This window comes from Haliotis rufescens, unplaced genomic scaffold (assembly GCF_023055435.1).
Source record: "Haliotis rufescens isolate VD_foot unplaced genomic scaffold, xgHalRufe1.0.p SCAF_7, whole genome shotgun sequence".
In the NCBI taxonomy this organism is placed as follows: Eukaryota; Metazoa; Mollusca; class Gastropoda; order Lepetellida; family Haliotidae; genus Haliotis; species Haliotis rufescens.
In genome coordinates this window covers 52,977,407-52,998,678 of record NW_025964361.1, presented here as the reverse complement: position 1 = coordinate 52,998,678, position 21,272 = coordinate 52,977,407, and the positions used below count along the sequence as shown (strand labels likewise).

At 38.2% G+C, this 21,272-nt stretch overlaps 1 protein-coding gene and 1 long non-coding RNA gene across 2 annotated transcripts in view; one reads left to right on the top strand and one right to left on the bottom strand.

Annotated features, from left to right (window-relative positions):
• The window catches only part of LOC124133678 (sterile alpha motif domain-containing protein 9-like), a 28,851-nt gene extending 7,654 nt beyond the window's left edge, over positions 1 to 21,197 (bottom strand). Inside the window, exons 1-4 of the mRNA XM_046498139.2 lie at positions 21,067 to 21,197; positions 8,345 to 8,660; positions 7,858 to 8,077; positions 7,131 to 7,303 (exon numbers count right to left, since the gene is read on the bottom strand). Coding sequence (XP_046354095.2) covers positions 7,131 to 7,303; positions 7,858 to 8,077; positions 8,345 to 8,648 — 697 coding nt within the window. The 5' untranslated portion in view covers positions 8,649 to 8,660; positions 21,067 to 21,197. The remainder of the gene's footprint in view (positions 1 to 7,130; positions 7,304 to 7,857; positions 8,078 to 8,344; positions 8,661 to 21,066) is intronic.
• On the top strand, positions 12,808 to 14,159 carry LOC125376063. Its single transcript, XR_007218941.1, has 2 exons — positions 12,808 to 13,165; positions 13,746 to 14,159. It is a non-coding gene; the product is annotated as an uncharacterized LOC125376063 (long non-coding RNA).
• Positions 21,198 to 21,272: the final 75 nt, after the last annotated feature.

The window sequence follows — 21,272 nt, the reverse complement described above, 5'->3', positions numbered from 1 at the left end:
AGTCTTCAGCAGAACAGTTTAAAAGAATATATAAAGGATGCCCTATAAGAATATGCAATCAACCTCCATGGTGGGATAGCGATTTAGAAGATTTAAAAAATAGAAAGTATCATGCTCTTCGGGCCCATAGAGACCAGGGTTATGACTTTAGTGAATTTAGAAAGTTGCGAAACTTGTTTAAATCTAAATTTAGATTCAAGAGATATGTTTACCAGAATGATATGAGACAAAATTTAATTGACTCTAGAAACAATGCTAAATTATTTTGGAGAAGGCTAAAACAGGTTGCTTATGGTGAAAGCATTTCACAAAGAATTAGTAGCTATGATTGGATTTTAGTAACCTTCTGTGTGTAGATAACATATCCACTGAGGGTTTTGATTATGACATATGTAATACGGAGGTAGAAGAGGCATCTATATTTAACTTAAATGGCCCTATTACTATGATGGAAGTTTTGTTTCATATTGATATGTTGGGATTAAATAAGTCCCCTGGTCCTGATGGCCTTGCTGCTGAATTTCTGAAAGCATCATCAGATTATATTCTACCTGTGTTGGTCTTATTGTTTAACAACATATTTGATAATGGTGAATTCCCTAAAGAATGGGGGAAAAGTATACTATGTCCTTTATTTAAGTCAGGAGATAAACACTGTATTGATAATTATCGTGGAATCTCTTTGATAGATATTATTTGTAAAGATTTTTGCACTACTCTTAAATCCAGAATGCAGCTTTGGTGTGACGAACATAATGTCATTAATGAAGCACAGTTTGGCTTCAGAGCTAATCCCTCCACTATTGATAGTATTTTCTGTTGCAATCTATTGCCCAAAAATATGCCCATAGGAACAATGGAGGATATATTGTTTATTCATAGAGTGAGTGAGTGAGTTAGGTTTAACGCCGCTTTTAACATTATTCCAGTTATATCGCGGCGTGTCAGCTTAATGTGGGAGGAAAGCCCGAAGTGATGCAGGTCTCAGACGTTTACCACTTCGGTGAAACCCACGAGCACGGGTATGGTGCTGACAAACCTAGAAACATAATCGGGGCGAACCGGGATTCGAACCCACAATCATAGGTTTCTGGTGTGCCCAAGGGATGCAACTCTGCACAGCGAATCGCGGCGCCTTAGACGACTGGGCCACCCGTGCCCCCGTTTATTCATAGACTTTTCAAAGGCTTTTGATTCGATTAAACATGACGTTTTGTTAAAAAGCTTAAATGAATTAGGAGTTAGTGGCAAATTTTTTAAGATAATAGTTTCAATGTATTCAATTTAAGTGCTTGTGTAAGACTCTCTGGTGGTTTATCAAATTATTTTAGGTGTAACATTGGTACGAGGCAGGGATGTACCTTAAGCCTGCAGTTTTTTATTATTTTTATAAACAAGTTAATGTACTTCATGCAAGAAACTGGTGGCAGGGGTGTCTATGTTTCACCTTCCTTTAAAGAGATGTTTGTTTTGATGTTTGCTGACGAAGTGTCATCTATGGCAGATTCATGTTTCCAGTTACAAAAAAAGATATATGCCTTGGAACACTTTTGTGATGTAACGGGTATGAAAGTTAATTTGAATAAAACAAAGATAATGGTTTTTCGTAATGGAGGCCCTTTGCGTGCATATGAGAAGTGGTATTTTATGGAAAAAACAGATTGATGTTGTATCTGGGTCTGGTTTTTACGCCCAAACTTGTTTCACTTACCGCCCAAGCACAAAAGGCTTTATTGGCTATTTATACATATTCCAGGAAATTCGGTAATTTATCATGTAAAGATTTGTTTAAAATATTTGATGCTACAGTTGTACCCATTCTTTGTTATGGTGCAGAGATATGGGGTGTGAATAACTGTAGGAGAGTTGAAAGTGTACAGATACAGTTAAGTAAATGGATACTTAAAGTTGGTAAAAGTACTACAAATAATATGGTTCTAGGGGAATGTGGAAGAATTCCTCTCCAGTATATTTATATGACAAGAGCAGTTAAATATTGGACTAAACTTATTTCTTTAAATGACAATAGATTACCATTTCAATGTTATAGCATGATGTTATCACAGGATGGGAGTGGAAACATATTCTGTTTCAATTTGGATTTGGATTTGTTTGGGTTGCACAGGATGTGGGTCATATTGATACATATATTTCAACATTCAAGCAGGAATTGTTTGATAATCTCCATCAAAATTGGGTTGAGGTAGTTCTTCAAAGACATATTATTATAGGCAGTTTAAGTCATTACTCAATGTTGAATTGTATCTATCCTATAATCTACCTTTATCTGTCAGGACAGCCATGTCAAGATTTAGATGTGGTAATTATGGACTTGCAATAGAAACGGGACGTTAAAATAATATTGAATACTTAATGCGATTGTGCCCTTTTTGTCTCAAGGAAGGTATTTCATCTATTGAAGATGTATTACTTGTGTGTAAACAGTATGATACCTTAAGAAGTATGTACATTGTTAATCACTTTAGATCAGCCTCATTACAGGCGTTTATAAGTATTATGTCATCAGATAATTATAATGTTATTCATGATACTTGTCAGTATTTACATAAAGTTTATAAGCACAGAATTGCATTCTTAAAGGAAGAGTGATATCATAGTTCATTTAAACATAATGTTCAATGTTAAACAACTTTTGTCAACATTTGAAACATGTACCACACTTTCTTGCATAAGTATTCTGTCATCATATGATCATGTTATTCATGATACCTGTCAGTATTTACATAACGTTTATAAACACAGAGCTGCACTCTTAAAGGATGTGTGATATTTATAGTTCATACCAACTTACTATTTATAATATTAAACAACTGTTGGCAACATTTGAAACATGTACCACATTTTCTTGCAAAAGTATTAGGTCATCAGATAATTATGTTATTCATGATACTTGTCAGTATTTACAAAAAGTTTATAAACACAGAGCTGCACTCTTAAAGGATGTGTGATATTTAAAGTTCATTCAAACACACTATTTATAATGTTAAACACCATGTACCACATTCTTGCAAAAGTATTAGGTCATCAGATAATTATGTTATTCATGATACTTGTCAGTATTTACATAAAGTTTATAAACACGGAACTGCACTCTTAAATGATGAGTGATATTCATAGTTCAATGAAACATAATGTCTCAATGTTAAACAACTGTTGGCAACATTTGAAACATGTACCACACTTTCTTGCATATGATTGTACATCTGCCTTTATATTAGCGTAAGTGCAGTACATGTTAATAAAATCAAGCATGTATTATGGGCCTTTGGCCTTTATACTGTAATAAAGAATCTGAACTTATCCTGTCTCATATATTGCATATTGTCTCATTTTAAACCTCGATCGCAAATGCAATCATGGCCATTGTACACAAATTGAAAGATCCTACATTAAAGCACCCCCATCTGTGACACACCTTCATTCATCAAAGTCGAAGGACAATTACCGGTAGGCGAGTTGATCCTCAGAGAGGTAGGACAAGTGGGCAATATAAACTAGTGTCCAAAAGAAACGATACCAACTTATTTTCAAAATTGTTTTTTACTAAGTGAATTGTCAAGTATGAAAACATGCCAATTCGTATTGCACATCCCAAACACAGCATTGTCGATAAAAAATACTGGGAACACGTGATCACTTCCGGGAAAAAACGTAAATTTCGTGAAAGTGACATTTCCCTCTCTAGCATGTTCTGCACGTGCAGAAAAACTGTATAAAACGGCTGATGAGACACGTTGATATCACTGCAACAAAAAGAACACAAGATATGCCACGTTTGACAGCCATCGAGAGAGAGAGAGCCATTGGAATGGTCCAACAAGGAACGTCACATGCGGACGTCGCCAGAAGGTTGGGCTGCGCACGCATCACTATCACCAGGTTGATGCAGCGGTTACGTCAGACAGGCCCAGGTGTGGAAGACCACGAGTAACCACGCCCCGTGAAGATCGTTACATCCGGGTATTACACCTGAGGAACCGCACCGTAACAGCGACGTCCACGGCGGCTACAGCACTGGGACACAGGATCAGTCGACAGACCGTCTACAGGAGACTACGGCAGTATGGTATCCGGCCACGTCATCCCTACCGCGGACCGCTCCTGACGCCTCACACCGGAACAACAGACTGATCTGGGCCAGGCGAGTTCGACGTTGGCAACGGCGGGACTGGGCACGTGTTATGTTCTCTGATGAGAGCAGATTCCTCATCTTCAGAAACGATGGACGGCAGCTTGTATACCGACGATTTGGTGAACGTTTGCCGCCTAACTGTATCCAACAGGTCCGGCCGTTTGGAGGTGGAGGGTTAATGGTTTGGGGTGGCATATGTGGTGACGTCAAAACGATGCTTGTCGTAATTCGTGGAAACCTGAATGCACAGCGTTATCTTGATGACATCCTACGGCCTGTTGTGGTGCCCTTTATTCAGCAACAGCCTCGTGGACTCCTTTTCCAACATGACAATGCAAGGCCACACACAGCAAGATTGACACAGAACTTCCTTGCCAACGCCAACGTACAGGTTTTGCCATGGCCCGCATGTTCACCGGACATGAATCCCATCGAGCACTTATGGGACCACCTCGATCGGCAAATCCGACGTTGCCGTGTGCCTCCAGTCAACGTCCAGGACTTGGAACGATGTCTCCTCGAGGAATGGCAACGCATCACTCCCAACGTCATCAGACATTTGACGTCATCAGTCCGTAGGCGTGTTCTGGCATGTATTGATGCTCACGGTGGACATACCCGCTACTGACTTGACTTTGAGACGTGTGGTGTGACATTTCCCGTTGTTTCTGTGATCAGTGCTCTAACGAAATGTTCATTTTTCGACCCCACCCATCTTTAAAGGCTTGTCATATTGGTTGTACAGATTTTATTGAAATGAAATTTTTGTACAGATGTTGTGAAAGGATTTCTCAAAAGCATAACACCAATCCTAAACTTCTGCATTGTTTAGTTTTTCTTTTATGTCGTTGCAAACAGGTGGTATCGTTTCTTTTGGACACTAGTTTATCATGTGAGACAATATAAGAATATTAAATTTAATGTAAAATTAATCTTTTTCACTTATCCTGTCTCACATATTACATATACAACAGTCAAGATGGCGGGAGTTCAATTCGTCCAATAAGATCTGATGGGAATGGGAATATAAACCTCTCATGTGCTAAATTGATTTATGTCAATAACTGGTGTCAACCCAATAGGCACCCGGCAACAACAAAGATATGATTTATGTCAAATAACTGATGTAACCTTAACAGGCACCAACACTAATGACTATGACCAGGGCTAAGAATAACCAGGTACGCAATAAAACAGGATTAACATGCAGGCAGAACATGCATGTGATCTGAGATGACACTGCTGAGTGTGAGGGTGAGGAAAGAGGCTTCGCCACGTTTGAAGTCGGAAAACGGAAGAGCTTAATATGTGGAGGAGAGTAGGAAACTATAGTCATACCAGATGAATGGGCATGACCAAAAGCAGTCAAAGCATTCAAGTCTTCTTTATCTTCCGTATTCCACTCCCTCCTCATGTTGGCCTTGAAGAACTTGTTGAGACAGACGTCAGGTGGCTGCAACAGTGAGGTGCATCCACCGGGGATCACAGCCTGCTGTAATTTGCTGTCCACCAACTTCTTTATGGCTTCACACAAATGGGCATGGAACATGTCCCACACAAGCAGGAACTTGCAGCCTCAGCAGCACTGGGTCTCTTCATCCACACATTCTCTATCCACTTGGGTACTAGAGGCTCATCCATCCACCCTTTTTCTTATACTGTGACGTACCTGCCACTGGGGAAATTGTCTTTAGGCATCGTCCTCCGCTTGAAAATCTGAATTGGGGTTAGCTTGGTCCCATCAGCCAAACAGAAGTGTTGCTTCTCTGCTCCACATGTACGTACTGACACCCTTGGTGTCGATGGTCCTGATCCAAGCATGTCGAAGTTAAGAGAAGTTTCATCCATATTGCCGATCTGGCGTAAATCATAATTAACTTTCTTCCACTCACAGATGACAAACTCTTGAAAAAACTCCACTTCAGGAGGAAGTTTCTGGACAATGTGGGTTTTCTGCCTCAGTGCGAGGTTGTGTCGTCTCAAGAATTGCAAACACCAGTTTCCCGATGCCTTGAACGACTTTGGGAGATCCATGTCCTTCCTCGTCTGATAAATATGGAGAGCTCGCTGCTGTATCATCATGCGTGTGACGATGCATGCTGACTGTCGCAAGTCATCGATCCACTGAAAAAGAATATCTTCGAGTGGCTTGAATGGAGTCTCTGATCCTCACTAGGCCTTCTTCATCTTTGGCAGCTCCTCCAGTGACAGCTTTGCTTTCCTCCAATTCCTTGAGATCTTCTACCACATCTTCTTAACCATGTTAACCCCCTAATCCTAGGTATGAAAAACTTGCCTTATAAAAAGCATGTCTGCTCTGTCTCCTCAGCCGAGGGACACACAGGTGACATAGTGTCCTTTGCGATAGGATGCGACGTATGAGGCAGAACTATTGTTTCTACTGAAATGTCCCAGATGGCGATGGTAGGGGTGTCAGACTGATCATCAGACATTGTTGAACAGCCACCTAGGTCAAGGTAGATTAAACTTTAGCATGGTGTAATACCCATTCATGTTTATCATGAAACAACCACATAGGTCTAACTGTGGCGTGTAACGAATCTGCAAACCAAAATGGATAAAAGTAATCCATGTTCTCTACTGCTTGATGAAGTTAAGCAAGGAGCAAAACCTTGGCCTTGTGCATCATGGACAAGTTGCATACGGGTAGGGTATTGCAAAGTTTGCTTTCGCAAACAAGGTTTCCACCCTTAGTTCGAAAAGAGAGACAAAATGCAATATGTGAGATAGGATAAGAAAACAATTAGTTATATCACAGCTTTCCAGAATAATATGAGAGAAAATGATGCTAGATTCTACAGTTACATCTTTGGTGAAGCTGACATAGCAGAGGGTCATAATCAGGTTGAATCTGGGATTCAAACTGCAATCATCACAACAGACCAGATGAAATTACACTTTATAAGCAGAGAAAGTTTCTGCAGCAGGGCTAATAATCCATTTGTAATGGACTTACCATTACTGGTACCATGAGTAGGTGCTCCAACATTACTGTCTTCACTAGTACCAGTGCTAGCAGCCGCAGCAACAGCAACAGCAGATACTGTAGTAGTTGGCACCTCAAGAGGAGAAGCTACTTTAGGAACCACTACTTTTTCTTCTTTTGCACCAAGGTGCAAAAATGTGGGACTATCTAAGTCAAGGAAATGAATGGATTCGAAGTCTATGCAATGCCCTCAAACATGTTTGGCTATCCATGTACACATTGAGATTGAATTTATAAACCCCAAGGTGAAAATGGTGCAGTAGAGCACTTCTTAATGATGAACAAAGTATCTTAATGACAATTATCATTCACACATAGTTTCAACTTTATGTGTCTTTTAGTTTCTGAGAAGAAGAAAAGAAATGAAATATCATTCACATTTGATTTAGAACACCTACAAAACAAAAATGCTCATTCCTTCTAAAGTTGAAAATGTGAAATGTTATTAGGACAGACAATCCACTGCCTCCCTTTGTGGTATATTATTACTGCATGTTATTGAGTGCTGTAGAAACACATGGTATTACCATGATTACATATTGTCAATATTGTCTTCTGCATTTTGGCACATTGAAAAGAAATGAAACTTGTCTGTAGGCCTTTTTTTGACAATTGAGATATTCAGGACAGATCTAACAGTGTGAACGTCACATATACAATATTTACAATCAATATGTCAGCAGATTGTTAAGGATACACCATTCCCTTCCTGCCTGGCTCAAAGAGAACTCCCGAGAAGACCTCAATGACAAAGTCTTTCAGTTTGTTATCCTTCCAGTCAAAGTTGACACCTCTTCCCCTCAGTACACAGACAGCATTCCTCACATCAGGCAAGGTGCAGCTTTTCCCTGCCTCATCCACAAAGTTCTTCAGAAGTATCTCCCTCACCATGCTGTTGATGTCGTAGCTGGGCTCATCTACAATAAATACCGTATTCAACGTAATATGTGCCCAGGGCTTGTATACATTGATCAATCGGATGGGTGCAAATTGGGATTGTTCACTAGCCAATATATTCGCAAATATCGCCATGGGTGCTTATTTGAGTGGGGCGCTTATTACGTTGAATATGGTAAGCAATATCAACGTTTCTGGACCTCTGGTACTCTGGTCAGTATCTTTACCATTCAAGTGGATGATTCATTGTTGGGTTCCCTGTCATTTTGAATAATAACACGTTTTACCTTGAACATCACTGGCATCAACCTCTGTTTTGTTTAGTCGATCAAAGATGTATTTCTGATGCTTCTTAACAACACCCAGAAACCACTTATAGCCATTTAGGCAAGACGGTTTGTGTTTCAGGATATGCAACAGTTTCTCATTCTTGTCAGCATCCACTGGTTCATATTTCACCCTCTGTTCATCTTCATCAGTCAGTATATCATCTGGACAGGACTTGAGGTCATCGAGGAGGTAGACGGCGGTCAGCTCCTTCCTCAGAAAATCCCAGTTGTTCTGGATCTTTGCCCAGTCTTTTCTGTCCATCTTCTTTGTTCACTGCAAATACATAATGTTTGATATGTCAGTGGGTGCTGCTGTGGTTAACATAAATCCTTATCTACATGTCATTACGAAGGACTAGAATCGACTTAAAGAAAAACCCGACAATGCGTGTTCTGAAGACATGTTTGTTCATTAAAAATGTGCTCCAAAACACACCCGGAAACTATAGATCGCGCTTCACGTGCAGTCATGTTAGTTTTAAAGGGGAAGTGTACACGCAAAAATCACTTTCTTTCTTTTTGGAAACAAAACGCAATTTTAGAATTAATTAGTATCTGTGTTTGAAAATATACACTCATTTCTTTCACAGTGAACGTAGGAAGCTCACAATAGTGTGAAAATGATATGCCGTTATGAGGCCTTCGTTTTTCGAGCTAAACAGGCCTGAGTTATCCCCCTTAGATTATGACGTAATTGGTGCCAATTCAACTGGGTCCCTGTCTATTCTCAACGCAAAAGATATCAAGTACCAGTTTGCGGTAAAACAACATGGCCTACGACACACTCCGGCGCAGTGGTGACTCAGCATAACACTATGCTGGCTGGCATCTGAGACGCTAGAATCACACACCTGGACCTACACCACGTGAAGCGGCTCTAACAAAGCATGATGACGTCATAATGTTTATCAATTGGCACCAATGACGTCATATTGCAAGGGGCATAAGCCATGGTGTTTTTGTTGTGGAAATAGAACACTTGGTAAATGTGAAAAAAAAAATAGTTTTAATGCGAAAAATATGTTAATTAATTGTGATATTTTTATATTTTTGTCTATGACACTTCTAGGTTAACACTTTTAATGTGGAAAAAGTACAAGAAAAATAGGTTCATTTCCGTGTGAACTTGCCCTTTAAATAAAGAATCTGTTCTTCAAAGCGCACCCGATGCATAACGATCGCATCGCCTGAACACACCAAAGTATGGCTGTGACTGCACGTGAAATGTGAGGGTTGTGAACAAATATAAGGCGGTAGCGCGCATCAATTAGTTAGTTGGTGAGAGTTTATTAGAGAGTTTGTTAGTTTGATGGTTAGAGGTGAGGTGAAATTGGGTTTAACGTCGCGTCCAAGATTATTGCACTTATATAGCGACGTGCATGCACGTGTGTGTCTGTGGCTGCTTGTACTAGTCCGGACTAATGCCAATTTATAGTGCTAGCTCACTGAGATACCATGCCGCAGTTTAACATGAATACCCCACTCAGACACAGTATACGGACTCCGAGCCGACCAGTCCTTGTTTTAGCCCCTTGATGTCGAGCGCCAGACAGGGTAACAACAAGTACCATCTTTTAACGTCTTTTGGTATGACGCGGCCGGGGATCGAACCCCGGACCTTCGCTCTCCAGGCGGACGCTCTACCACAAGACCACGGAGGCGGCTTAGATGGTTAGAGAGATGGTTAGAGAGCTGGTGTTAGACAGCTGGTGTTAGACAGCGTTAGACAGTGTTAAGACTCCCGTAGGAGTAACCAATACATTAGCATACAGTAACTGTTAGAATAAGCATTAGTTCTAGATATTTAGTTTCTTTCATTTGAGGTTTATTCATCTTTCCTTCACATAATAACAGGTAATCACGTTTAGTTCCTTTTAGATCTTCATAGTTTTTTAATAGGTTATCACGTTTAGTTCCTTGTTTCTTTCAAAAAAGGTAAGTCATACAAATTTAAGATTAGTTTTCATTTAAGTTAAACCACGCTCAAATATTCAGTTCCACTGCGCAACAATGCGTCTAAAAGAAGTGCAGCCTAGGAGGGGCCATTGGGTAGCCAAGTGGTTAAAGTGTTCGCTCTTCATGCCGAAGACCTTGCTTCCATTTTCTTCATGGGTACAACGTGTGAAGCCCATTTCTGGTGTCCCCATCCATGATATTGCTGATATATTGCTAAAAGCGGTATTAAACCATACTCACTCACTCACTCATTACATCTCCGACTGGTTGCAAATCATAAAATAATTTGTTTGTTAATAATCTCTTTATTATTCACCTACCTCAAAATACATATGTATGTGTATACAGAAAATTGGGGTGTAGGGTGGGTTTGTGTGTGTGGGCATCCTCTTTTTTTAAGCATACTATGCATTTTGATGTATAAGAAAGCATAAAACTAACTATTTTGGTGACGTCAACAAAAATGACAATAAATAAAGTTAAGTTTACATGGTTAACAAACGCAAATTGTTAAGCATTCATGTTTTTTGTTTCAAGTCCAACTCATACTGATAAGGAAATACACAATACGATAACCACAGCTCTTGTGGTAGATGAGGCAAATAATTGAGGCCTGGTATTATGAAGCATACAAACATAAATTAATGGTTCATATTTGAGTGCCAAATGAGATTCCAGGGGTTTGGCCTTGTCAGTTGGGTGTTAGGGGTTGGGCCTTGGGTAAGTATGTTTGTTTGTTTGTTTGTCTGTTTGTTTATTTTTATTTTTTTTATTTATTTGTTGTTTAACGCTGCACTCAGCAATATTCCAGCTATGTGATGGCAGTCTACTCAGTTCGGATAAGATTACATGCATCAACGAAGTCAGAGAGCCTCATTAAACCACCAGACATGACAAGCATAGACAGCTCTTAAGACAAGTAAAAATTGGGTTGCTGAAGACCAATTCTAACCCAGATCTTCAGGGTGGGCCTTGTGGTTTAGTGGTGTCCTTTCCCCCTCCTGTTTGAAGTATACTCTCCATTTATACAATAGTAATAGTTATTGTAATCAACATTACAACTATCTCATTTGTTGCCAGGTTTTTAACACAAAGAACATGTCTACCTAACTCAAAATGTTTCAGATATTTGCAATCATTGAGAACTTGTGATCACAAAATGCAGCACACTTTCCCAAAAAGCTATGTCTACATTTGCATGCCAAAACCCATCACCTTAAAGTTATAATACCTACTTGGATATCCAAAACAAACAGATTTATTTCAAAAATATCTTACTGTTAGGCCAGCCTTCTTATTTCTTGGTTTACATACTTGGTGAGAAATCTTGGTCATAAGTAGGTTGGATAAAAGATAAAATATTTAAGATATTTCAGAATACAGTAAGTCATGAAATTAATGCTTCACCCCATAATGGGAATGTTGACTCCTGGCCTAAAATATGTCATGAATGTTAGGCGAGTAGCCCTGCCTTTGAACCATAAAAAAGCTAATCAGTAAATGATAATACCAAGACTGGAGACATATAATTCCATGATACAGTATAGGGAGACAACAGAGACTGTGAATATCATTTGCTATTTTCACAAACTGATCTTCAACTGCTTCATATGTGGTCAAACAGGCATGAAATAACAGCAGGAAATTCCACCCCAAACAACACATATTCCAAGGAGATAGGTAGATACTGGTTCAAAGTGTTGTTACATGAGTTAGCACTATCCTTTGAACTTGAATGAGGAGTGTCATATATTCAACACAACTCATGTTGCTTTACTTGGGTCTTTATACAAACGTGACGTCTCATGGACTAGAGTAGCTTCCCTTTGATAAAGGGCAGTAACTCTGATGGGTGGACCAATAGATTGCCACAAAAGGCAAGGCAACAAAATGTGAAGGCAATTGGTTTCTTCCCAAATATGTAGTTACGCCACTGTCTAAACACACAGGTTGCAACTATTTATAGAATAACCCACGAGGTACGAGTGATTACGGAAAATATGTCACGAGTGAAATTAATGTTTTAAGTTAAAACATTAATTTCACTCGTGACATATTTTCCGTAATCACTCGTACCGAGTGGGTTATTCTATTTATTACCCATATTCATATTAAAGACATGTTTCAAGAAAAAAACAATCAACTGTCGCCGATCAAGAATCAGCTGTTTTGTATCAATCCGCGTGTGAAAAAACACTGTCCACTCACTCCAACCGCATTACTCAATCAACGTCTTGCTACGCGTAAAAATATAGTTCTGTTAACAAAACTTGAAAGATCACAGTTATATTTCTGTCTGAGTTACACAGCGTACACTATCTAGCATTGCTAAAAGAAGACAATTTTCAAAAAAAGGTTCAACAGGCTTTTTAATCAAGGCTTGTTTTGACAAGACCTCTCATTGACAAGACAATAGCCGTCGTGCATCACCATGGACATGAATTTCACATTGAGAAAAGGATTGCTGTCAGTGTCGGAAAGAATGACCCGACTTGACCCAGATATGAGACAGCCGAAACCAGGAATGACAAGAGAACCGGCGTTACAGTTTAATCCGGACAACAAGTTTAATGAACATCGTTTGTGATTTGAGACAAGTGTGGCTGATGGGAAACATGTGCATGTGGGATTTTAGGAGGACTTGTCAAACGCGCTTGTGGAGTGGACAGTCAGATGACGGGAGTTTGTTGATATTTTGATGTGATTCATAATGGTCGAATACCTGTCGATAGACTAACACGGTATCTGGAGACTTAGTGACAAGCTGTCCGCATTCACGGAGTTCATTTAGTTCAATGTCGGACACAGGATCACCTCGCTGGGGTAAGTTTTCTTTTCCTTGTATTTTTAATTATTTTTGTTTTGATTTCAAAACCTATTTGAGTTCAGCAAAGTGCATCGATTTTGCAACCAGATGTTGGTAATCTTGTCGCTAAGCGAGTGCTACCATGATCTCCTTCAAAGTAGGCATTTCGAATTCTGAACTGTCTGATGTGCATGCCGAAATGATAAATTTGCAAAGAATAATGTTTAGTTGCACCTTTCCTGTGTCATTAACCCTCATAGTCGTATTGTGCCCGAACGTCAGTCAGCATACCGCTCAGCGCCGTACTGTGCTGACGTCACGGTTACAAAAACGTATACATTGTATAAAAAAGTGTCGCGTTCTTATTTCTTAACACAATGTTACAAACTTAAATTCTACGAAATGGCGTATGTTTATAATGTCTTTCGGAAAGTCTAACTGTTGTTGCAAAAGGAATTTGTTTTTATTCTAATGCCATCATTGAAAGTGTGAGTAGTCTTATTTTTCGTGTTTTTCTTACCAGTATAAATTTGAACTAAGTTCATGTCAACTTGTCAAATTTAGTCTTTTTCATTGTGTTTTCCTTTTCATTGGCAGTTATCGATGTCATCATCGTTCACAAAGGCAAACCTGTCTATACAAAGTCCGGTTTTGGGGATTCGTGTGGTCGAAAGATTTGCCAAACAGCAAGTCCTCTAACACAGACGCAAATCCGGACTTGGTGGTGTTGATTTTTAGCGCACTAGAAACAGTTTCTGGCAACATCACAATCTGAATCTTGGAACTTCAATCTGGCCATATGCAGTTTTGACAACAAAGACATTAAATGTGTTCAGAGGTTGAATTATGCGAATAACTCTTCCTGTCAGATCTCCGTCTACTTTAACGAGGTCATTTAGTTTGACAGGTGTCAAATGGTCAGCCATGTTTGTTTACAAACAATGCAGTTTTGTTTTTTGTAATTACGCTTATTGTAAACTAAAACTCGTGCGAAATAAATGCTTTATTCATAATACTGTGAAATCATGTGGTTGATATGAAACTATGTTCTAGTCTTATAAATCTCGATTAAGTGAGATTGTAGCACGTAAAACATCTGAATGAATGCCCTGGATTTGTGAATGAACTCAATGAGAGAAAAATAGTCCCGTCGACCAATGAAAATTGACATTGTTTAACTGACCAATCAGCTTCGAGAATCACTAATTGCACACTGTGCAAATATCAAAAAGTTATTACACTGCATATTTGAGCCCATATGGGTAATAAATCACCTGTTGCCACTGTCCAACTAACTAATCACTGACCTTCTTGACATAATGTATTTTAATGGATACTTTCTAGGAAAACTTGCAATTTTTAGGTATCATTAATGAGAGGTGAGAATATAGGTTTTGGGACAAAAGAAGTTCAAAATGACATTATATGATAAAGAGGTTATCAGGCTTGGGTTTTGGGATGGTAAATATTACTACCCCGGTAATGGCTTTCCTAATACAATGTTCATTTCTAATAAAGGATATTTACCATCCCAAAACACACTGGCGAGATGAGTGTTGATATATTTGATATCAAAAGAAAACAGGAGGATTTTACTTATTAGCAAATTTCATTTAAGGATTGACTGTGTATTTTTTTCGGTTCATTGAGGTATGAATCGAAAAACCAATGTTCAAACTGTATGAATCCTCATTGCGGATTCTTACAAAAGTTTGCACATTGGTTTTTAGATTCATACCTCAATGAACCGAAAAAAAGACACAGTCAATGCTTATAATTACATTCGACAGCATAAAACATGTTTTATCTACAATAGTTTAACCAAAAACAGTTGTATATATCAAAACAGACAAAAATGACGAGATTGATAAACATTCCAGGTGTAGGAATACATACTGTGGCGTGACATGAATCAGGTGATTGTTAAAATTAATGCACATAAATTGACACACCTACACTGTCAGTAGCCAATCAACGGAGAGCAGGATCAATACAATGTTCATTGGACCTGTCAGTTAAGACAAGAGGCGAAAAGAACTGCAACAGTCAAGACTGTAACGAACTGGAAGAAATATGTCCGGGGGAAGGCGGCTGTTTCAAATTACATGGTCAGTTACCGCCAGATTCAAACATTACTTTCCTGAGTACGGTAAAACACAGTTGGAAAAATGCTAGTTAGAAAGAAAACCCAAAGACATGAAAGTTGACCGGGGCGAGCAGAAAAAAACAGGCGAGCGAGCCTGCACGTTTGCTGTTTCATTCATTCTCGGCCATCGGTTTCAAAGGGTAGTTTGGACAATGCATATGCATGAAAGTCGCTAAATTTCCTGTGCATGACGATACACGTGAGCAGAAAGGGAATTCCCTCGGCTGTAATATTCGGATTACCCGACATTCCGAAGTAATAAAAGAAGTGCGCCTCGGTGGGCGTGGCTTAATTTTTTACATTCATTAGGAAATGAATGCAATAACACGTGACCAATTCAGCTAATCAGAATACAGGAATTTCAATGAACACAACGAAAATTTAATTATTAATTAATGATGCAACTGATGGTTGTAATTTAAAAAAGTATTTTGGCGTTTGAAGTCTATGGGCAGCCTTGGATAAAAAATACAAAGTTGAAAAAAAAGACAAAAGTACGCAATAAAGGTCAAATATTACGAATAAAGAACTAAATGTTACTAAAAAGGTCAAAATACAAAACAAACAGACGCCGGTTAAACAAATACAAAGTTGAAATAAAGGTCAAAAGTGTGCAATATTAATAATCAAATGTTACGAAAAGACGTCATAAGAAAGAAAAGGACAATGTGTTCGAAAGAACGTCAATGAGCACAAAAGGACGTTGACAATAAAGAATGCCAGATGGCGCTGCAATTTGTAAAACATTCTGAGTTTAATCGGCTTGTATTACGTCACACCTCGTGCATTCGCCGTCTGACGTGATATATATATATATATATATATATATATATATATATATGTACACATTGTGTATATACATGTTGCGTTTAAGCACTGTCACTGGCCAAGGGCCTTTTCATAAATAAAGTATACTGTGTAATCCGACATCTGACTAATTAGTACATGTATTTTGTATACAACCTTCAATATACATTCATTTGATGCTAAACTAGGATTAATTAACAATGATCCAATAACTGTTCATGCTTGGTGCAACACGAGGGTGCTATGATGCCGAGTTTTGTTTCAGATGCACACATTGTTATAACATCTGAACAGTGAACGTTGTGCGAGAATTTGTTTTATTTAACAGTTTTTCAGAAACTGTGTGCGAACAAAATGCTGCCTAATATCTGAACGTCAAAAATATATAAATAGATTTGTATGCACATGTATAACGTTACACATTCATTAGGAAAAATAACTTGCCATAAATAAAGAATATAGATTTTCCTCTATGACGCCAGCGTTCGTTTTCAAACCAGATTTATTTCGCTTATTTACATTAAAACCGTTTATATTTGTGACAAAGACAAGTTGTAAGTTGATGCCGAAGTGTACGAGTAATTCAGGGATGTATGTATCGCAGCTGTGTGTGAAATATTAGTGATGTCATAGGCGTCCCATAACCGGCATACGTGAAACATGACTTTGTAAACACTATCCAATATGCCGCAAAGTTCACTTCGGCGTTCGTGTTTGCTTATTTTCCAAAACATTTTAAACAATTCTAGGGTTAATAAAAACTGGCATATATATATATATATGTGTGACGTCAGACGGTGCACGAGGAGTGATGTAATACATTGTGCATCTCAGCATGGTTCACTCCCAAAACTTCTACATGCCAAAACGTCTACATGCCAAAACATCTACAGAGAGTTGTCATGGCTGACTGAGTTTACCTATTGTTATAATGGTATAGTCAAAAATCGCACAGTTAGACTTTGGTGCCGCCCCACCCAGCAGGAAGCGAGTTTACAGAGACTGAAAATCGCCTGAGACGTCTTATGGACATGTTGACTCAAGGACAGAAAACCCTTATCGAGTTCCTTGATGCTGTTGGTCATCTTCTCAAACTTGGTTAAGAGAATTGAAATATAATAGTTTTAGTGCTGTATGTGACAGAGTGAGGCCAGTTCTGACATTAAATTAGTGTGTGTACTATTTATTTATACCAGTGCTAACATTAAGTTAGTAAGTAGTCTAGTGCAAAAAGTTTGTGTACCATTTATTTATACCAGTGTTATATGAGTAAATTGTCTTCATTGTCTTCAAATTGTTTTGTTTTGTTGTATGTTGTACACTTAATTAATTGGACTGTTCCAATCAATGCCCAACAGGTAATAGCCAGGAGATTAGTGGTGCAGTGGACCATAAACTTTGTTGTTTTAAGCTGTAGAAGTTTTGGCATGTAGAAGTTTTGGGAGGACACCCTCAGCATACATGTAGTTATCGTATACATAGCGGAACAAGCCGATTAAACTCAGAATGTTTTACAAATTGCAGCGCCATCTGGCGTTCTTTCTTTTATAACCGGCGTCTGTTTGTTTTGTATTTTGATCTTTATTAGTAACATTTAGTTTTTTATTCGTAATATTTGACCTATGTTGTGTACTTTTGTCCTTTTTTTCCAACTTTGTATTTTTTGCCCATAGAAATCATCTTAAAATTTATAAGATACATTAGCGAGACTTAGCTCCTTGAAAGATTGTATTATTGACATATGAAATGTCAATGAGTAAACAATAAGTGCAATATAAAGACAGATAAAACAAAAATGTCCCCATACTAAATGAACTACACATTGAGGTTTATTGGTTTCACAGACTCTTGGAATGCTGTAGATGCATATCTTATGGATGATTGAAATATCATAAGCTAGTATTAATTGATTCATGTGACACAATTTTTTATAGCTCGTCTTAAGATTACATGGCATGCAAGCATCAGTGCCGAAACATTTGAGTCTACTGGCCCCAATATGGCTCTCAGCAACATTTTAAGTGGAGTTCCGTGTTGAGCTTACTTTCTGGTCCATCACTTGATTGTCTGATTTGTTGATTGCTGCTGTCCTGTGGCAGAGTACTGCTGTGTTGCATCAGGCAAACAAACAAACACTTACCATTTTATGCAAATTGTGTGAGTGGCCAGCACTACTGGTATAGCAGGACATGCTTACACTTTTCGCAAACAACTGGTATCATCATTGATTTGCAGTGATCCAGTCATAGAATTTTCTCTACTATTTTGCCTTATATGCCCATGGTATCTGTTTGGACAGTTAATCGAGACTGATTATGATCAGGCGTTGAGATCAAGAGCCTACAGCACATTTTGAGAGAATAAAGAGGATGGTCAAGCAAAGGTCCAAATTTAAAATATTGCAAAAAAATAATAGCTGAATTTCAAGTTTCGACTGTTTTCATTCTGACATCTTTATAATGCTTTACAATTGTATAATAATCTGTCTAATGTCAATTTACAGTCAAAACTATCAAGAAATCCCCAAGAGGACATAAGCTGTCATCACATATGCAGACTGCTATTTTGTTCTGCAGCCCTTGGAAACCCAAGTATATTTGGCTTTCTTTTTTCAGCCTCGAAAGTAAACAGTGATTTGATTGTTCGCCATTTTCCATTTTTCTTACAGGATGTAATGTGTATGTAAATTATTAACAAAGAGGGATTTCATTGGCTAAAGTGTATACAGCAAAAATTGGCAATATGATGTGTCCATAAGCAAGATGCCAACATGAATATTATGGGAAATGAAAGTAATTTTTATTAATCATATAATAGGTAGGTTTCTTTGCAGGATAAAGCCAACGATATAAAAACGGTATACATTGGGGTCATATATACGGATACAGATGCAAATATGAATAGTCAGGTAGGTACTTCTTTCAGTGCTTACAAACAAACATGGCGTCGCCCTTGTCAATAGTTTTGTTTTAAGCATCAGGTATCTGGACAAACTACTGGGATAAATGTTATAGTCTACAGTTTAATTCCAACAATTGTTTAAAATACTGAAGATTAGTGTATAACTGGAAAGAAGCTGAAACATTTTACAAGTTTGGCGACTTTGGAGATATATTTATGAAACAATTAAGGGAGGACACTAGTCTAGCGGGCTCAGTTTCCATATCTGTTCTTGTAGACCTCTGTGGCTTAAATATGTGACCTTTCCCCCCATTTAAAACAGTTGGCCGAAATATGTCCGAAATTGTTGCCTTGTTTCATTTTGTCGCTGTGTGTACGTCTGACTTTGCCTGTGCTGTCATAACATTGCGAAGAACAGACTCATAGACTAGGGTTAGAGTGGCATTCCTTTGATACAGAGAAGTTACAACTGACGAAGATAACATAAGTTCACTTTGACAAAGAAAGGGTTAACTAATATGTTTAACAATGGAAATTCTTATTTCCACCTGCCCAAGCTCACTGGTTTTGCCATAAAGTATGAACGATAAAAAGTTTAGCCTTAGTAACTTTTTCCAACATGTCACAGCTGTAATTTGACAATATGAACAATTATGCTGTAGCAACTACTCGTTTCACCAAAAAGATCCTTATTTCCTGCATAATTACCGACTCTCAGGAAGTGTTTGAAATAAGTGGTATGAACTGTTACATCAATAACATCATTACATTTCACCCCCAATAACCATATTTCAATCCATATCTCTGAGCTATAATATATGGCACAAATATGTGAAATGTGACCATCAAAGATTTGTAAAACCAGCTGACAATTCATATGCAATCATTGTAGTGAAATAATTCGTACATCTGTACACCAGCCCAAAGTCTATAGCAATTTTCAGTAAAAATTCCCAAATGGGAACTAAAAATGTCCTGTTTCATGTAAATATTTTTATAACTAATATGATGGGATGGTCGTGATTTGTGAATTGTATTCCACTGATAACATGAAAATGAGGAACAGGTTTAATTTTAATATTGCATTGAATGCAATGTCACATTGCTATGCTAAAAAACCTCTGGAAATATGAAAGTAAGAACTTTAAAAAAATCCCAATTTTGAGAAAAATAACAATTCTTTTCCAAATTTGCTTGCCAAGGGCACTGAGTTTGGACTCTGGGGTAAATCCCTGGTATATGACTGCCCTTGATGGTTGAATTGCAACATGTTTACACATATCAACATAAAACTAGATAAATACATCATAATGTAACAACTTTTGCAACTATTCCACCCTGTCCAGAACATTTGTCTACAACATATATTACTTGCCATTGGATGCCTGTCACAGCATAGGAAAAAATACAATTTAATATCATCTGCAAAAAGTTAATAAATATCTGGACTTAATATACATCCCTGTTTGACACCAGTTAAAGTAAAGACGAAAACAGGGTTTACCACCAGAATGTGAAGAATCTACCTTACCCTTCAATGTTTACCCTTCATGTTTACCCTTCATGTTTACCCTTCGTGTTTACTTATTAGAGACAGATATCAATTTCCAGCTAAGCTTGCAACTGTGTAAAAATGACCTATTTTGAAAAATTGCAATATGATGATCGTTTGTTAAACAATTTTTTTATTCGGGTATTTCGGTATTTTTCAAACCATCAGAGCTGGTCTGTCCAATTCATGTCGCTGTGCACATTTTGGTTTTGTTGCAATTATTAGATTTTGAGTTAGTGAGCCATTCAACGGTCTCACATCGAATCAAACGGACTGTAGTTGGTGCATGCTTTTTTGCAATATACCTTGTAGTTACAGTGAACGTTCATGGACTGGGGAATCTGCCATGTTGTAATATGCAGAGGCCTGCCATATCTAGTCTACTGTCTGGACAGTTGTCAGCTGACTGTCTCGTTTTCAAAGAGACTGCAGTTCGAGAAGTTGGTCAGAAGCGAGATTTCGAGGATTTGTTCAGATTATGCTGGTTGTCATATTTGCCACTGTGTACTTACCGTTACGTTGAACTTCGATGATGAAACTCCAAAGATCAGCCTCTCGTAACCGACCATCTTTTCCGATAATCCATTACCTGTTCTCCGAAAATACAACTCCGCAACAACGTTCCTGTACTGCTGCGACCTTCGTTATTTTTAGACTTCTAGTACTTTCCAACTTTCGAATTAATTTGCAAAGCAGTTAGTTCCCTTTATCTCTTTAA